This window comes from Antechinus flavipes, chromosome 3, assembly GCF_016432865.1.
Source record: "Antechinus flavipes isolate AdamAnt ecotype Samford, QLD, Australia chromosome 3, AdamAnt_v2, whole genome shotgun sequence".
Classification (NCBI taxonomy): Eukaryota; Metazoa; Chordata; class Mammalia; order Dasyuromorphia; family Dasyuridae; genus Antechinus; species Antechinus flavipes.
Genome location: NC_067400.1, coordinates 320691848 through 320709873, shown reverse-complemented (window position 1 = coordinate 320709873; position 18026 = coordinate 320691848). Strand labels below are relative to the sequence as shown.

General features: G+C 38.8%; 1 protein-coding gene across 14 annotated transcripts in view; it reads right to left on the bottom strand.

Moving 5' to 3' along the window:
• The window catches only part of KALRN (kalirin RhoGEF kinase), a 927260-nt gene that overhangs the window by 68967 nt on the left and 840267 nt on the right, over positions 1–18026 (bottom strand). For all 14 annotated transcript variants that reach the window (XM_051985449.1, XM_051985462.1, XM_051985447.1 and 11 more), the window contains 9 exons: positions 17643–17746; positions 17284–17353; positions 16482–16568; positions 14419–14511; positions 12568–12618; positions 11132–11209; positions 7181–7366; positions 4876–5047; positions 673–911 (listed from right to left, as the gene is read on the bottom strand). In XM_051985449.1, the coding sequence (XP_051841409.1) occupies positions 673–911; positions 4876–5047; positions 7181–7366; positions 11132–11209; positions 12568–12618; positions 14419–14511; positions 16482–16568; positions 17284–17353; positions 17643–17746 (1080 nt within the window). The remainder of the gene's footprint in view (positions 1–672; positions 912–4875; positions 5048–7180; positions 7367–11131; positions 11210–12567; positions 12619–14418; positions 14512–16481; positions 16569–17283; positions 17354–17642; positions 17747–18026) is intronic.

The following is an 18026-nucleotide window of genomic DNA, read 5'->3' as shown; positions in this document are numbered from 1 at the left end:
AGATCTGGAAATAGAATCCAGGCCTTGGGAATCCCAGTCCAATAATATTACTGTGTCACCACAATGGCCTTGGCTAGTAACAACTAGAGTGTTCAAACAGCTGTGTTTCTGGGTCTGGGCCTAGAGCAAACTTCCAGCTATCCACACAGGGATGTTAGGAGTTTATAGATTATCTATGGTAAATGTTTAATTCCAGACTGGCTTTTTATTTTTCTGCCACCCCACCAAGTACATTCCTTAACCACCTCTCCCTGCCATCAACCAAAATATGCTCGGGGAATGTGAACTCATTTTAATAACAACCTGAGTCAATCATCATTAGGAATGGCAATATTTTTTTAAAGCCACAGTGCATTCCAAGATCATAACTATTGCATTATCCATTTCTCTAGTATCCCTACCTCCTTTATTATATATAAAAATAACAGGATATTAGAGCTAGAAAAGGAACCATGGTGTTCTCTCTAGCACCTTTGTGTCTCAGCGTCCTTCTTTTGATTGTTTTAAATTATACTGAAACACAATTATCATTAAAAACCAAATTCACAGACCCCAGATTAAGAAGATTTCATCTAGTCCAATCTCCCCATTTTACAGATGAGGAAACTGAGAATTGGAACCTCTGTCAAAGTGCTCCGTGAAGCAATGGAGGGTAATTACCATTCCACATACCTTGCTGGGCTCATACTTGTCCCCAGGTTGGTGGTAGTCAAACCCTGGACTGCCATTGGAGGTAGATATCTTCAGGGGTGGCAGTGATGGGTTACGGCTGGAGCCCTTCGGGGGCTTTTCAGCCCCCACAGAGACAGCAGAGTAGGGCCTGGGGCTGGTCTGGGGCACTCTGGGAGGCTGGGTCCTCATGACAGCTGTGCTCCGCTCTTTCCGCTGATATTCAATTGGTGATTGTAGCGCTGTAGGAGAAGAGTCAGTTAGTGATTTCTAATCTTCATTGAATCAACTTGTGTTCCCTCTCCTTTGCAATATATGAGGCTCTGTTATGTGCCAAGTACTCTAAGGATCTCATGAGAGGAAGAACATGGGAAGGGTTACCCTCAAGAGGCTTACAGTCAACCAGGGAGAGAAGATAATTGGAAAGAACAGGGAATGGTGAGAGAACAAGAACACTGTAGGTCTTTGCCTATCAGGGAGGTCAAGAGGGGATTTCTGCTCAGGTATGACCTCTGAGGCCTTTCCCCATCCTAGGTATATATAGTACATTTCCTTAGGGTCTACACTCAGAGAAATTTACCTTTTTTAAGGTGAGCATTTATTTTTAAATAGTATTTTATTTTTCCAAATACATGTAAAGGTAGTTTTCAACATTCATTTTTGAAAACTTTATGCCCTAATTTTTTTTCTCCCTCCCTTACTTCCCCTCACTTCAAAGACAGCAAGTAATATGATATAGGTTAAATAATGTGCAATTCTTCTAGACATACTTTCCCTTGTACAAGAAAAATCAGACTAAAAGGAAAAATAAAAACCATGAGAAAACAAACAAACAAAAAAGTGAAGATACCATGCTTTGATCCATATTCAGTCTTTGTAGTTCTCTTTCTGAATGTGAATGGCACTTTCCATTCTAAGTCTATTGGAATTGCCTTGAATCAAGGTAAACTTTTATTGAATTCTCTATCATAAATGTTGTTGTTTTTATTCAAACTTAAAGATACTACAGGTAGGGGCAGCTAGGTGGTGCAGTGGATAGAGCATCAACCCTGAAGTCAGGAGGACCTGAGTTCAAATTTGACCTTAGACACTTAACACTTCCTAGCTGTGTGATCCTGGGCAAGTCACTTGACGTCGAGTGCCTCAGCAAAAAGCAAAAACAAAAACAAAAAAACCACCCAAAACCAACAACAATACAAGTTAAAATTTTTAAAATGCACACATGTATTTATATACATATGTACACAATATACATATGTTTAGGTATATTCATATGTGCATATATATACTTATGTGTTTATATGTATACACATTGTACTTTAAAAATTCAAATTTTGCACAGGTTTCTTTTTAATAAAATCCTTCTCCTCTACTAACAATCAAGCTTATCTTCTTGGCTAAAAAAGCACCCCTTCAATGGGACCCTGCTATTCTAGCCCTTCGCTTTGCCAGAAAGGGTCAGCAATGGAATCTAAGGATTGATGGCTAGAAGTGTAGCCTTTTAGAATGTACATTGTTTGGGGGTCTTTCTCTTATATATACCAACCAAGTTTTTGGACAAAGAAATGGAAAATAAAATGGCCAGAAGTAAAAAGGACAAAAAAAAGTTACAGATTTTCCCCCGATGCAGAACCAGCCAGTTACAAATGACTGAGCTTCCCAGGTCTCACCTTAGGGGAGGAAGGAAAGACAGCCCCATGGAGAGGGTAGGAAGAGGTAGTAGGGGGTGCTGACCTAAGACTGATGAAGTCACTAGCCTTCTTTTTCTTCTTACATCAGAGAATGTAGGAGAAATGAATGGGAAAGTAGAGGCAGGAAGCAGGAAGGCCGTCCCCAGAACTGGAAAAGCGCCTCTACCCCTGTTCTGCCCTAATGGGCTGCTGGCACACCCATGATCCCAACTCTGCTATTATGATTTCTGGTTTAGGGGGTCAAAGGAGAAAAGGGATGAGCCAGCATGGAAGGCCATGCAACCAGGCAGCAGTCACCAGCTCTGAGGTCTGAGATGTGACTGGAAGAAAGCCAGAGGAGTCAAATTCCATTACAGGAGCTCCCAAAGTCTGTCCAAATGGTTTTGTTGTTATTGGAATGTCATTATCTCGAATGTCACTTGAAGTAAGTGGGTCACCAGCCCTCTGCTACTTGGAAACAGTTTGACATAAGAGATGTATGTGCTTTTAAAAAATCCTTTATAGTAATTATATCTATGGTGGTAGGGTTGTGAACCTCACCATATGCTTATCCCATCCAAGGTTGCTGGGGGGATAAGTTGGTTCTGTACCTTCTCCTGATATCCAAATAAAGAACATTCCTTTGGACTTTTACTGTGTATTTCCTTGGATATATACCAGGGATGGGACTAATACTTGCTAATATGGAAAAACAAACAAAAACCATCCCAACTCCACCCCTTGACAGTGTGTATATGAAACAAAGAAATATGTTTATATATAGTTCAAAAAGACCTCATTAATCTAGTGTAATTGAAGAAAAGCTAGTCAGAATCATTAAAAAGTCTGAATTTTTTATATTAAAAAATTAGCTTTTCTTTTTAAACTTTAAAATCCATATAGTAAAAGAACCTATTGTCAGGAAGCTGACATCTGGCTAGGTCTGCTCTAATGAATCAATAGGGATCATTTGTATTTGGGGGATTGGTGGTGCATTTGCAAATGGAAGTTGTTCAAATGTTTCTATAAGTTGAGTATGTTTGGTTGTTTTTCTTGGCACAAAAGGAAGTGTTCAGTCTGGAGTGGGGTGATGGGGTAGGAAAATAGGTTGCAAAGACAAGAAATATCGATAAAACATTTTTTAAAAGTTGAAACCTCTTTGTTTTTAAAGTATCTTCTGCAGTCTTTTAATACTAGTGGTTTTCTTGGTATATTTCAGCACAACCTGCATCTGAATCATTAAATCCTCAATTAGTATGTGCTTTGATAAAGTTCTGTTAACTACTTTAAAAAAATCACATGCTTTTATAGAACAGAATTTCTAAAAGATCTATCTAATCATAACATGAAATAGCATTTAAATAGGACCTACTATGTGCTGGCCATTGTGTTGAGCACTTCATTTCATTTGACCCTCTAAACAACCCTGAAGCTGGTGCTATTATTAACCTCATTTTACAATTGAGGAAACTGAAATAGACAGAGATTAAGAGACTTACCCAGAATCATCTAATTATTTAGTATTTGAGTTTGGATTTAAATTTAGGGCTTCCTGACTTGAGGCTTGTCACCATATCCACTGCTCTACCAAGTAAGTGATAGATATTCTCATGAGCAGTCACTGTTAGTTTAGGCTATATTCTGCATTTCTTCATGGAACAATAGCATTTCTAGAACAATTCTGTCATTTTATAGGTGAGTAAGGTGAGAAGCAGGCAAATGATAGGAGTTTTCTGAAGCATTTTGAGTTAGCTTTGTTTATCTCCAGGGATCTCTGGATCCTCTGCTAATAAAAAGGCTGTTCTATAATGATGAAAGGTTCTCAACTCCCTTCAATTTAAGTCTGCTTGGAGAAAATACCAACGACTAATGGGCTACATAATTTTTTCTACTATAGGAAAAGGAAAAAAAACTCAATTCCAAACTACATAAATAAGAATTATTAAAAACCTGAATTCTAATTCTGACATTGCCATGAAACAGTTTTGGGACTTTAGGTTAAGCTAAGGGGACTACAACGTTTTTATGGTCCCTTCCAGGTATCCAAAAATGTTCTGTCTGTATCAGAGACTAAGTAAAATAACTCAGGTGATTAAAGTGAATATTTTTTAGTTAATTAGAGCTAGAATGGGACCTAGAGATCATCTAGTCCAGTCCTATCATTTGAGAGATGAGGAATTGAACTCAGAGACCAAAAGGAAACAGCTAAGTGGTAACGCAACTAAGGATAATATTCCCAGCATTTGGTCCAGGGTATCTACTACAGCATATTTTCTTTGTTTTGCTTAGTGGAGAGCATTTTGAAGGTGTGGGGTAGGGAAGAGGGAAAGGAAGGGAGGGAAAAAGGAAAAAAAAGGCAGGGAAAAAGAGAGGAGGGGGGAAAGGAGGGAAATGATGCAGACACACAGAGAGAGAATGAGAGAGAGAAAGACAGAAAGAATGTGCTATATTCTATAGGCAGGCCAGTCTGGAAGAGGCTGGCATCTCTAGGTTTCCCCTGAAAATGGGCCTGCTAATGAAGCAGGAGCATACATACCATTTAAAAAATCTCGTTGTGTTTCCAAGACTTGGTTGATGTCCTGAACCCAGGCTTGTTGGATGTCTGCATTGGCTGCCTGCAGAACAACCCTTTCTGACGTTTCCCGGCTCATAAGGGCAAACTTACAGGGATCGTTGTCCACGTTCTCCTCCAGGACAAGATAGTTCATCTGGAACAGACCAAAGTCATCTTTTTACATTGAATAAATTTTTTAAAAAAGTTTTCTGGTGACACTTACTGTATTTATCAAACTCAAAGTCACATTTTTTTTTTTTTGGTTTTAAGAATAGAAGTTGTAAGATAAGGAGTCATAAATATGCTCTGAATCTTTATTGTGTAACCTTTACTTAAAGTAACCCAAGTGCTGATCTGACCCTGGGGTATTCCAAATACTGGTACTCACCCCAAATCACTCTGTCTCATAAATAATACTAATCTCTAACTATCCTAATTTTATCCCCACTTTATATCCCAAAACTTTGAAATGATATTTGATGCAACTATTTGCAACTGTGCTTCCCAAAACTATTAAACTATACATACTCTTTGACCCAGTGATATTGCTACTAGGTCTATATCTGAAAGAGATCAATAAAAGAGAAAAAACCAAAAAGCAGAAAAAATATTTATAGCATTTTTTATGATCACAAAGAATTGGAAAATGAGGAGGTTCCCATGAACTGGGGAATGACTGAATAAACTGTAGTATAAGAATATGATGGAAAAGTTTCAGAGAAACCAATATGAACTGATGCAAAGTGAAGTGAGCAGAACCAGAAGAACAAGTTACATAATAACAACAATATAAAGACAAACATCTTTGAAATACCCAGGCACTCTGTTCAATACAATGAATCAAACAATTCCAGAGGAGTTATTATGAATCATGCTACCCACTTTCAGACAGTGTGAACTGCAGTATGTTTTTTTTTTTTCTCTTTTGGATATTGCTAATGTGGCAATTTGTTTTGCTTCTCTCTATGTCTCTTTGATCTTTCTCTCTCTTTGTGTCTCCATCTCTCTCACTCTCTATCTTTATATAATAGGTTATGTTTTTCCAGTTTTTCCCCCAATGGGGGAGGAAAAGGTGAGAGCAACTGAAAATAAATTTTTAATGTCAGAACTGAAAATAAAATCAAATTGAATTAAAAATTCAATGCAACTTATTGCCTATAAAATATAGCATCTGGCCCTTATTCTGCATGAGACATATACACATTCAGAAACTGTCTATGGTAGGTATTTTATATCTGCATACCTTCTAAACAGAATGCACGATATCATCCAGCCAAATTTTTATCAGGCAAAGTTGGGAGAAAAAAATGCACACACACGCAAACACACACACACACACACACACACACACACACACACACACACACAAGTTCCAAATCTAGAAAAAGTCTAAATTATGGGGGAAAGGATTTTAAGAAATTATTAATAACTTTGCTATCACATATAATAGTGCCAAGACTTGTTCAGAAAGAATTGTACATTCGGTCCTTCAAGCAATGAATAAATATAGTTTCCATCTCATTACAACAAATCTCATGGATTGAAAACAGTGGGTGGGGGAAAACAGTGGGGTATAGTGGAAAAGACCACTGGATTAGATTCAATGGATGTGGGGAAAGGGGGAAGGGATAAGCATTTATTAAGTGCCTAATATTCTATTTGATCTGCACAAGAATCCTGGGAGGTAGGTGCTATTATTATCCCCATTTTAGCTTAAGAAACAGAGGCAGACAGAAATTAAATGAATAAGATTTGCCCAGGATCTCATAGCTAATAAGTATTGGAGACCATAGCTAATAAGTATTGAACTCAAGTTGTTTTGACTCCAAAGTCAATCAGTGCTCTATCCACGGTGCCATCTAGAATTCAAGCATTAGCTCTATTTACAAGCAATATGATTTTGTGCAAATCATTTGCCATCTTTAGATTTTAATTTTCCCATCTGTAAAATGCGATGGCTGGACTTATTGCACAGTCTGAAAGCCCCAGGCCAGTAAGCTTAACTTAAATTCCTGGGAAAACTGTAGGACACATGATTGATAAAGTATCTCATACTATTCTTGTGAAGAAAACAGAGATGGACTGGATGGATTCAGAACTGAGAAGATGGCTGGACCCGAAGTGTCATTGTTAATAGTTCAATGTCAACCTGGAAGACATCTTCCTTGCTTGGCTATAAGCTGACACTTTTATCAATGACATGGCTAAAAGCATGTTCATCAGATTTACGACTGAGGGCTAGCTAACATACTGGAGGACAGAGGGAGGTCCATAGGTTCCTTCTCACCTTGATGCTTCTTTTGAACATGTAACCTGGTGTGAGAGAGCCCTTCCGCAGAAGCTCACTGAAGATGACAATCTGTTCAAAGAGGAACACCCTCCTCTCCTTGGTCCGGGATTGCATGCCTGCATCCTGCTCAATCACGTAGAAGGTATCCTGCTGAAGCAGCTTTCCCTGGGCTGTCAGAGTGCCCTGTGAGATGGAAAGAACAAGGAAGAGATGAGAGGCCATGGACCTACCACCTCCTGCCCAACTGCAGACACATGGGAAGCAGCCACAATAGAAACCTGGTAGATCGCATAAGAGCATCCTCTATTGCTTATTCTGACATTTTCAATCCAACAATTCCACAAATGTCACTTACCTATCATGAGTACCATGTAAGTACTTTCCCAGTACTTACAATATGGGTCCTGTTCATGGAGCTTATAGTCTAGTAGGAAGATCTGATTTATACAAAAATACCCAGTGATAAAGAATAAGCCAGAAAGGTGCTAAGGGTTCTACAGCATTTTTAGGTTTGCAATGTGATTTCCTCCCAATCATCTTGTGAGGTAGGTAGGATAGATTTTTGCTTAGGAGACCAAGTCTATTCCAGAACGAGAAGGAACCTTGTAATTCCTGAGGAAGTGGCTTTTTCTAGCTCTGTAAAATAATTCTTTGGCAGTTTGATTTATATGGCACTAAATAAATAAATCAATTTAGGTAAAATTGTCATCTTTATTATATCAGCTTGGCTACATAAGAGCAATCGATATTTTCCCAAATTTTTAGCTCTGATTTTATTTTTGTGAAAAGTGTTTTGTAATTGTGTTCACATAGTTCCTGACTTTGTCTTGGTAGGTAGACTCCCAAATATTTTATATTGTCTACAGTTATTTTAAATGGAATTTCTCATTTTATCACTTGCTACTGGATTTTGTTGGTAATATATAGAAAAAACCATTTCTTATGGGGATTTATTTTGTATCCTGCAACTTTGCTAAAGTTGTTAATTGTTTTATATAGTTTTTTAGTTGAGGATGTTCCTTTTTAAAAAGGAAAGAAAACCCATCCAGTTGAAGAAAATTCCCCAAATAATGATTTCATGTAGTTGGTGCATAAACCTTTTTGCTCTGTGGGTCAGACACAAGCCCATGGTACCATGTGACCACCTCCTTATTCCCCAAACCCAAATACACTGCCTGATTCCTTCTTCCTTGAAGTTCCTGAGAAACCCCTGTATTATACTCCAACCCAAGTATCTTGCTGCCAAGGTCAGCACTCCAACAGGCTTATCTTCAGCCTAGAAGCAACTTAAATCTTAAGTCCATGGCCAGCTAGACAGAAATATTTAATAAGTTATATTATTATGTAAGTTCCTCACCCAACATCAACAAAGACTTGAAGGAAATTAAGACAAGAGGATTTTTAAGCCTAATTTCCCCCAGGCTCTGAACCCAATAATTTTGGGTTCAAAATTACAAAGGCAGCAAACTGGTACTTAAAATCAAGGAGATTTGGGGTCAGATCTTATATCAGTTCTTACTAGTTGTATGTTCTTAAAAAAGTCATATATAATAATCTCCCAGACTTAGTTTCTTTATCTGTAAAAGGAAGGGTTGAACTTCATGAGCTCTGAGTTTCCTTTAAGGTTTAGATCTATGTTGTTTGTTCTTCATTCTGGAAGAGAACCATGACATCAGGGAGGACATGTCATGATATTCAAATGAATTGGATTTAAATGAGGGAGGGTGCAAAGTCACCTGCCTCGCTTTGCCCTCCAGAATCATCTGGGTGCAATGGCCAGCTATGAATCAGGACTAACTGAGACAATGCAAATCAGTTTCTCCAAAACAGGATGAAAACAAGAACAAGATTTTAGATGGAGACCTAAAAGAGACCTTAAAAGTTTAATTTTCATTGGTCGTTGTCCAGACTGAACAAGGAAAAACTCTTGCCTGCCCTTCTTCCCTTCTGCACTACTTTCCCTCCTCATGGAAGGATTTTTTTTTTAATAGATAAGGAAACTGAGACCTAGTCAGGTGATTGATTGGCCAATGTTAGGTGGCTACATGGATCAAAGTCAGAGTTTAAATCCAGATCTCACTGCCTTTAAATCCAGCACACCTCCCATGGTACCTTGCTGCCTTCTGTGCCACTTGATTTTAAAAATAAATTTGAAGAATCTTAGCTGTAGCTTTGCATTGTAGAAGTGTGTACACACACATCTAGGTGCCTACACACCCACCCACACTAATTCCCATGACACCTAACAAGAATTAAATTGTACAAACTAAAAAGTCACTCATCCTGCTCCATCTCTTCCCAGGGTCTACTTTCTTCAGAGAATCGTAATAATTTGGGTTGGAATATTGGAACTATAGGCAAAGTGGGGTGGTAGATATTTCTTTTTAAGATTGTTTAAAATATCTCACATTTAGAAAAGCTGGATTATCGAAGAAGGGAATTAGTGTGAGAGGAAAGAAGGGGAGAGGAAAGAAAGAAGAATTTTGCCTTGTTCATTCTGGATAACGACCTGAACCCCATCAATCTAAGAGGATTTCTGTCTGATGACATTGCTTTTGTCTTGGTTCTAGTTCCACTATGGAGGAGAATATGAACCCAGCTCCAAATAAACATAAAATAACCTCATTTCTATAGTACTTTATGACTTATCAATAGCTTTATACCCTGGAGCCCTTGGTGATAAAGTGGGTAAGTAAAACAAAGTGGTGTTCATCATCAAAGGACTTATCTTATAAAATAAGGACTTATTTGGAAAATTAAAAGAATTAAAATTAATTAAAAGAAAAGAAACACCAGGGAAAACACTTAAAGCATGTGTGGGAGATAAAGAACTGATATTCCAAAAATATAAGGATGAATATAATTTTTAGGGATGGTAGTGTTCAGGCCGGTAATTTCATTGATATGGAAAATTTCCAGGTACTGAAATTCCCATCTTCCACACTAATGAACAAGTGGAGATCTGTAATTTAGCCTTAGGAAGTTGCTTTGGTTACTGAAAGATTAAATAACTTATGGTCACTAGCTAATAAGTGTCAGAGATTTGGGGGACTTGAACCCTGATTTTTATGATTCCAAGGCTGGTCATCTCTCTGTTATATCAAGCTGCCCCTCACTGTTTACTTACATGACTAATAACATATATTCCCTGGTAGAAGGAGAGTCAAAGTATATGCATAGATGATTTATAATGTAGAAAATGTAAACTGTTATCTAGCGTGGTATAGTTTATAAAGCTCTGAACTCAGAGGCAGGAAAACTACAACTGATGCTTCTACTTCAAATGATTCTACTCCCTGGGGGGCAAATCATTGTGTTACTCAATTTCTTCATCTGTAAAATGAAGGGGATTGAAGCTCTAAAGTTCTTTATCTCTCTAAACCTAGGATCTTATAGGCTATGTAAAAGGATAATAATATAAACAATGATAGCTAGCCTCTATATGGTGCTTTAAAGTCTACAAAGGGCTTACAATTATTATCTCATTTTATTTTCCCATCATCCTGAGAGGTACTATTATTATCTACTGCAGCAGACAGAGACAAAGTGACTTAACTCAGGATCACCTGGTTAGCAGGTGTCTGAGATCTGATTTGATTTTTTTTTTTGAGATAGTTTTAAAAAGTCTGGCAATTCTTATCTTTGTGATCCCTTAAAGACTCAGATCATAATTTGGAAAACTTCCTAGAATTCAGAAAGGGATATGAAAGGCTTTTTTTGGGTACCAAAAGAATAAAACTCCAAGCTCAATGAGACCAAAAAGTGGTAAGAGGGATGAGAGATGGACAGAAAAGTACCTCTTGAAGTCTTAGCTAAAGCTGCTTCATAAAAAGGAGGCATAGAGGGAAGTGTTTAGAATGAAAAGGCTTTAACCTAGGAGATCTCTGCTACCTTAACTTCCACTCCTCACAAAATAAAGTAGACTTAGAAACAATCTCAGTCACTCACCTCAAAGCCCTGCAAGCGTCCCAGGTTCATCATGTCATTGCAGCGTTTTGGAACAAGGCACATTAACTCTACTGCTTTCTGGAAGAGAGAAGCAGGAGGGCAATGTCAGCTCAGGAAGCTCATGGGAAAATGAGAAGACGACTTCTAGTATCGCCTCACTCACTTGGGTATGAGTCTTCTGATAAACTTCCAAAGACTTTTTTCCCTATTCTGTTATATTATGGAAATACTTGGTTTATTTCTTAAGTTTAGAATAAAATAAATAAAAATTTAAAAGACAAACAAAAATCTTCAAAGACATGTAGAATCCTTTCATTCAAGTCAGGACAGACATCCCACAGCACTTAAGGTAACAGCTGCGGGCCATTTGTAGGGTTCCATTTTCTGTGACTGTGTTATTTCGTTCCTCTAACTCTCCAGTTCTTTTACCTTCCTATAGTCATTATTCAGCCTGGTTGGTGATCCTTGGGGCTACGAAAAAGTTAGAAACCTTTAGCTAAATTGGATCCACTTGATATCACTGTGTTCAAGTGTTCATTAAGTATATAATCTCACGTCTTCAGAAAGCACATCTTCTCATTTCTATAAATAGGAAAAGCTAAAGAGAAACAGAGTGTGGAACTGAAGACACATGCTAGGATGGCCCTTGTCCACCTGGACAACAGACTCAGGATCTCTGAAAAGAAGGGTTGGAAGGGTCCACCAGACTCACGACTCCCTTGATAAATTTTCTGCCTGTAGTTTCTGTTTTTAAAGGCCTTCAGCAACAGGGGGAAATCAGGGGGAAATCACAAGCACTTGAGGCAATCCATTCTACTCTTGAACAGCTTTAACCATTAGCCATTTTTTTCTTTGTTCAGAATGGCAATTTATCTTCTGTACAACTTCTATCCATCGATCCTAACTCCCCTCTGGCACCGAGCAGAACATGCTTAATCTTTCTTCCACATGACAGCCCCACTCATTACTGTTTGCCTTAGAGAAGACAATACAGAGACAGCTCCTAAAACACTTCTACATTCCTAAGATAAGTATCACCCTAGCCTCTGAAAATGGATGCCAAGGAGGCCCATATGTCCTTATTATAAACATCTGCAACCACTGAGAGAAAATCCTGGGCAGGACCTGTCACTGGAGTGCTTCGTATGGCCATTTTTTTCTCTTCTAAAACACATCAATCTATATCAATAGTCATTAGTCAAGAATTAATCAGCTATCAATGGTCAATAGTTAATAACCATATGGTGGTATCCATACTCGTCCAAGACTCGTCCAAGAATCCTTAATGTGATTCAGTTGCCGTTTAAAGGTCCCCTTACTTCTCTGGGTTGGGAGGTAGAGTTTGGACCGAGGCCATTGGCTTTCAAGGGAAAATCTTGCTTAATTTTGTCCTCATTAACAGTTAACCACCTAACCTGATTGTGCAGGAAACTCACCTCAATGTCTGCACACTCCAGACCAGCCTTCTCACTGTACCTTAGGAAGTCCTGAAGAGAATGTGGAGAGAGCAGAGAATAGGAGAAAGAAAGAGGGGTATTAGTTAGTGAAAGACCCAGGGCCCCCTAGAACTGGCAGTCAAATTCCCCCGGAGGTCTGCCTTCCAGGCAAAGGTGGTGAGTGCTTCCATACAGCTCAGAAGTGAACCCAGCCATGGAAAAGACTAATCTAAAGACAACTAGGAAAATTCAGGGCCATGGGGAAGGCCTGGGAGTGGGGTGTAAATGGGGGGGGGGGTCCTCAGGCTATATAATGTGTACCTGTGCATGGGATATGCACACATAGATATCTCAACAGTAATTGCAACAAACCAGAAGTAACATATATATTTAACAACTGAGAAAGACTAAAAAAAAAAACTGGACTCTCCATAAGTTATATTCTACACTATTAAAAATGACAGATACAGTATGAAGGAAGATTTTAATTGCCTCCAGGTAAAGAAATGATAACTAGAAGCATGTATAGTATTATTCTACACATATGTGTATGCACACACATACATGTATGTGTGCACATACATGTGAATGTGTGTTTAATGGTAGCCATCTCTAGGACAGGGTATAGAAGAAGGGAAAAAGTATATACAAAGCGCACAGAAAAGAATAAAAATATTTAGAAGGAAGCATAGAAAGCAGGGTAGCTATGAAAACAATATATAGTACTTATATAGTTTTTCAAAAAAGTAAACAATGTGAAATGTAAACTCATGGTTTCATTTTATATTGTACTGTCATGGAAATGTTCTTTTTTTGTCTTTACATATTTAAGTTCAAAATTAATTTGTTAAACAATAAAAATGAAAAATAGAACTTTGAAAAAATAATGAAATAATATGGCGTGGGGAGAAAAAGACCCAGAAGGAGTTTATATGTGTATGTAGAAATAGGCTATATAGAGATATATCATTATATAAACACACACAAATATTAATTAGACATTTATAGAGATACAATGGACAAATAGAAAAAGAATGACTAATAACTGTTACAAATGTGTAGAAAATACATGCAGAGATAAATTTTAAGTGTTTACATTTTTATATATATTTTTAATATAGCTAAATTTTTGTTTTACAGCTTAAATTTCATAATTAAATTTTTGTTTTTTAAAGTTAAAAGAAAAATAAAATATTTCTTTAAATCACCACCTTAACCATGTAGGCAATTATATTGTCTGCTCTCAGAGAATGTAGATACAAGCAGTCATGTATAATTGGATGCCATTATTAACAATGTGTTTTATATATATAAATTTTTATTTATATATTTATTATTAATAATACACAAATTTGTTAAAATAAAAATATATAAATTTAACACATTTACATGTTAAATATAATATATAAAACATATTATATATATAATATACACACTATATGTGCCATATGTATACACGCACACATATGAATGCATATACGTGTATATATGTATGTACGTATATTTGTATGTGTATACATATAGAGAGAGAGACAGACAGACAGATGTGTAGCATAGCATATCGAACAGGGAATGCACCTTGAAACCAAAAAGATATAGATTCAAGTCTTGCTTAGATTTAACCTCTCTGTGTTCTATGAAGTTCTTGCAGACTATACTGTCTGCACTGGAGTCCCAGATCCACAGGTACAGCCCACAACCTTTCTCCTTTCCCTGCACCCCTCCCCTCAAGGTTGTGACCTGTCTGGAACCAGATCCCCCAGCCAGATCCCCCAGGATCTCTCCTCCTTCTCCCCGGCTCACCTGAGAGAACACTCTCTGCCCCAGATCTGTCCGGAGACTCTCACTCACCTTGAGCAACAACTGGTACTTGGTTATTCTCTGAATGGGCTTGATGAGGAAGTCACTAAGTGTCAGCCTCTGGTTGATTTCCTGTTTTACTTCCTGAAAAATAATTGTAATTCCATTAGAAAAAGAGCCATCACCGAGGAGCTCCTTTCTGGGGGACAGAGTGACTGAGGCTGTGGCCCTTCCCCGTGCCGGGCAGTGATTGGGGGGATGCTGGGAGCCCTTCTTGCTCTCCCTCACACAATGTTCCTTCTCAGTCTGACTCCAGGCCCCGCGCCCATCCCCTGGGTCATCCGGCTGCCTCCGCTGAGGGATGCTGATGGAGCGATGCTAAAGCCAAATGCCTTCGTGTACGTTACTCCCCTCGCCTGGGATGCTCGTCCTGTTCAGTAACGCTCCCTCCCCCAAAAGGATAGCCCCAGGGCCAACCCTCATCATGTCGGTTACTTCATGCATGTGCACACACACACGTACACAGGCTGTTGTGTGCGCACACATGCATATACATGTACACATATGTGCACATAGACTGGTGTGTGTGTGTGTGTGTGTGTGTGTGTGTGTGTGTGTGTTCATTGCACTTTGCTGCTGCAGGAATTCATGAGGAGAAGAGAAGGAAGTCCCTGGAGATTTATGAGGAAAAACAAGATCACATTTGGGCAATATTTACCAGCTTCATAAGTGATATAAAAGGTAAGACCAATAAGCGTACTCATAAACGTGTACAAATGCACACACATGAATACCCATACATGCACGTGAACAATGCATATAACACTATATGAATCTAGGTATACAGTGAGTGAAATCCACATTAATATATGCACACCCTTATGCATGCAAGTGCAATAAAGAGACACACATGTATGCACACACAAACAGTATGCACCTATATCTGTATATACATATGTATGCATGCACACGTGCATGTAAACAAGTGCATGCATGTATAATAATAGATGCATATGCACATATACACAAGCATTCATACATCTCCCTGAGACTATACCTATTTTTATATGCACGGTGAATAGACTAGAAGCTCTCAGAGGTGGGTTGTTTCATCCTTGCCAGTGACTACTATAGAGTAGGCAGGTAATAAATGCTCCCTCTTCTTCCTGCATTCTCCACCCTGCTTTCCCTGGGAATTTCTTCTCTCCTTTCCATACAATTTAACTCTGACAGCCCAAGAAGGACAGAGCTTTCTCTCCCCACTGTTCGCAGGCAGAGGCTTTTGCCTCTAAAGTAAAGCCTTTGCCAAAGTCAGTGAATCTTATGCTATGGGGAATGAAGCTGGAAGGACGGCTCAGGTCTGCTAGGGTGCAGAGGACAGCTCCTTCTATGAGGTTACTGGCTCCCTGAGGAGTCCTTGAGGCTCTGGGATTACCACATTTCAACACAGTAACATGAGGAAGCATGAGAAAAGAACTAAAGCAGTCAGGAGTCTCTATGGCCAGGAGAGAGGAGAAGGGAACTCCCCAAAGTCAAAGAGATGCTAAAGAGTGCTGGGGCAAAAATCACCTGGTCTGCATCACAAGAAAAATCACCAGAGCCTCTATAAAGGATACATGGGTTTCAGAATTATCTCCTCCTACTTCTTGAAGAGGTGGGGGACCATGTGTGCAAAATGGTGAGTATACTGTCAGATGGATCATTCTGTTAGCTCATTTTGCTTAACTTTGTTTCTTTGTTAAAAGGGAAAGCTCACTTACACACACACACACACACACACACACACTCTCAACCCTTGTCTCTGTTTCTGTCCGTCCCTCCTTCTCTCTCCCTCCCTCCCTGTATCTTTCTTTCTCTCTCTCTCTCTCTCTCTCTCTCTCTCTCTCTCTCTCTCTCTCTCTCTCTCTCTCTCTCTCTCTGTATGTGTTTATTGAGAAGCAGGGCTCTCATTTTCCTAATCTATCAAATAAAAGGGCAGCTCATATACACAATAGTGGGGGACTGCACACTGATGGATGACAATGAATGGGGATGATCCACAGGCATCCCCATAAACAACAATCAGAAATCCTTTGGCTGAAGACTTCTACCACCAAGCCCATCTGGCAGCTTACTTCAAAGTAGGCGTCATATTCGGCGACTATGTACTCTGACCGTGGCTTATTCTGACAGTACCACACGTAGATGTGCAATTTCCGCTCCTGAAAAAAGCAGAAGGAATGACCATTGTGATTATCCAGACACTACTCTAGCCTTTCTGGGGGGGAAAGCAGGAATTTTGGGGGAGCTTACAGATAAGTTATCCCTTTTTTTTTTTTTTAAAAAAAGCCTTTTATTTTCAAAACATGTGCACAGATAATTTCTTCAACATTGATCCTTGCATAGCCTTGTGTTTCAGATCTTCCCTCGTTCCCCCCAACCCTCCCTGAGATGGCAAGCAATCCAATATATGTTATATATGTTAAAATATATATTAAATCCAATATGTGTAAGCATATTTACATAATTCTCTTACTGCACAAGAAAAATCAGATCAAAAAGCAAAGTAAATTAGTAAGAAAACAAAATGCAAGCAAACAACAATAGAAAGAATGAGAATGTTATATTGTGATTCAATTCAATTCCCCCACTCCTCTCTCTGGGTGTAGAGGGCTCTCTTCATCACAATATCATTGCATAAGTTATCCCTCTTAAGTAGCAAAAAACTAAATGTGGAGAGTAAACCCATGAGACATTGGGCAAATCACTTAACTTCTTTAGATCTCATTTCCTCTTCAATGTAATGAATAGGTTGGATGGGATGACTTCTCATTCTAATACAAGGCTGTTAGGTCTTCTCTAGGTCATTCTCTAAAATGCCATTGTGGAGAAACTCAAAGGAGAAGAGAAGAAGAGAAAGGGCGCCAGCTTACTCACATGCTTAATAAAAAGTTGTGCCAGCCGATCTTGCTCCTGAATACATTTCTCCAGTTCAGCCAGGAAAAAACTAAAAGGAAGAAGAGGAGAAAAATTCAGACCATTATTCAGAACTATTTATTTCTTTAACAACAAAGACATCACTCCCAGTAATCTCCTTGAGCCCCACATTACTTCACCCAGACTGGAGGTAATGGCCATCCTTGTCTAAATAAACCACAAGGACTGACATATTTTGGTGTGTGTGTGTGTGTGTGTGTAAAATTACCCTTTCCCAACTACTTTTATCTTAGCAGCAAGAGGAGGCTTCAGGAGTCCCCAGTGCTCAGGGCTTGCTGGAGACACTGTGGATCACTTACTCTTTATGCCAGTCATAAATCTGATGAATATTGCCAAACACGATCTTGTCTTTCCCTCGCATATCTTCAGGAACTCCCTTTTCTTCTATTCTCTTCATGAATCCCTACAGTGCCAAAGTCAACAGATTATTCTCAGAGAGGTTGCAAACCAGACTATTTGAACCTATGGCCACACCACAGCCCCTGCTCAAGCTCAGACCTGCCCAGGTTGCTCCCACCTCCACCTGACTTGGAGATGGTTCCACAAAGTTTACTCAGGTGGTACATGAGAAAGATTGCTTCAAGAAGGCCTTTTCTCTACAAATCTTTTCCACTCTGCCTGCTTCAAAGTCAGAAGGCAAAGGCAGAGCGTTTGGTCTCCCTCATTTCTATCCAACACCATAA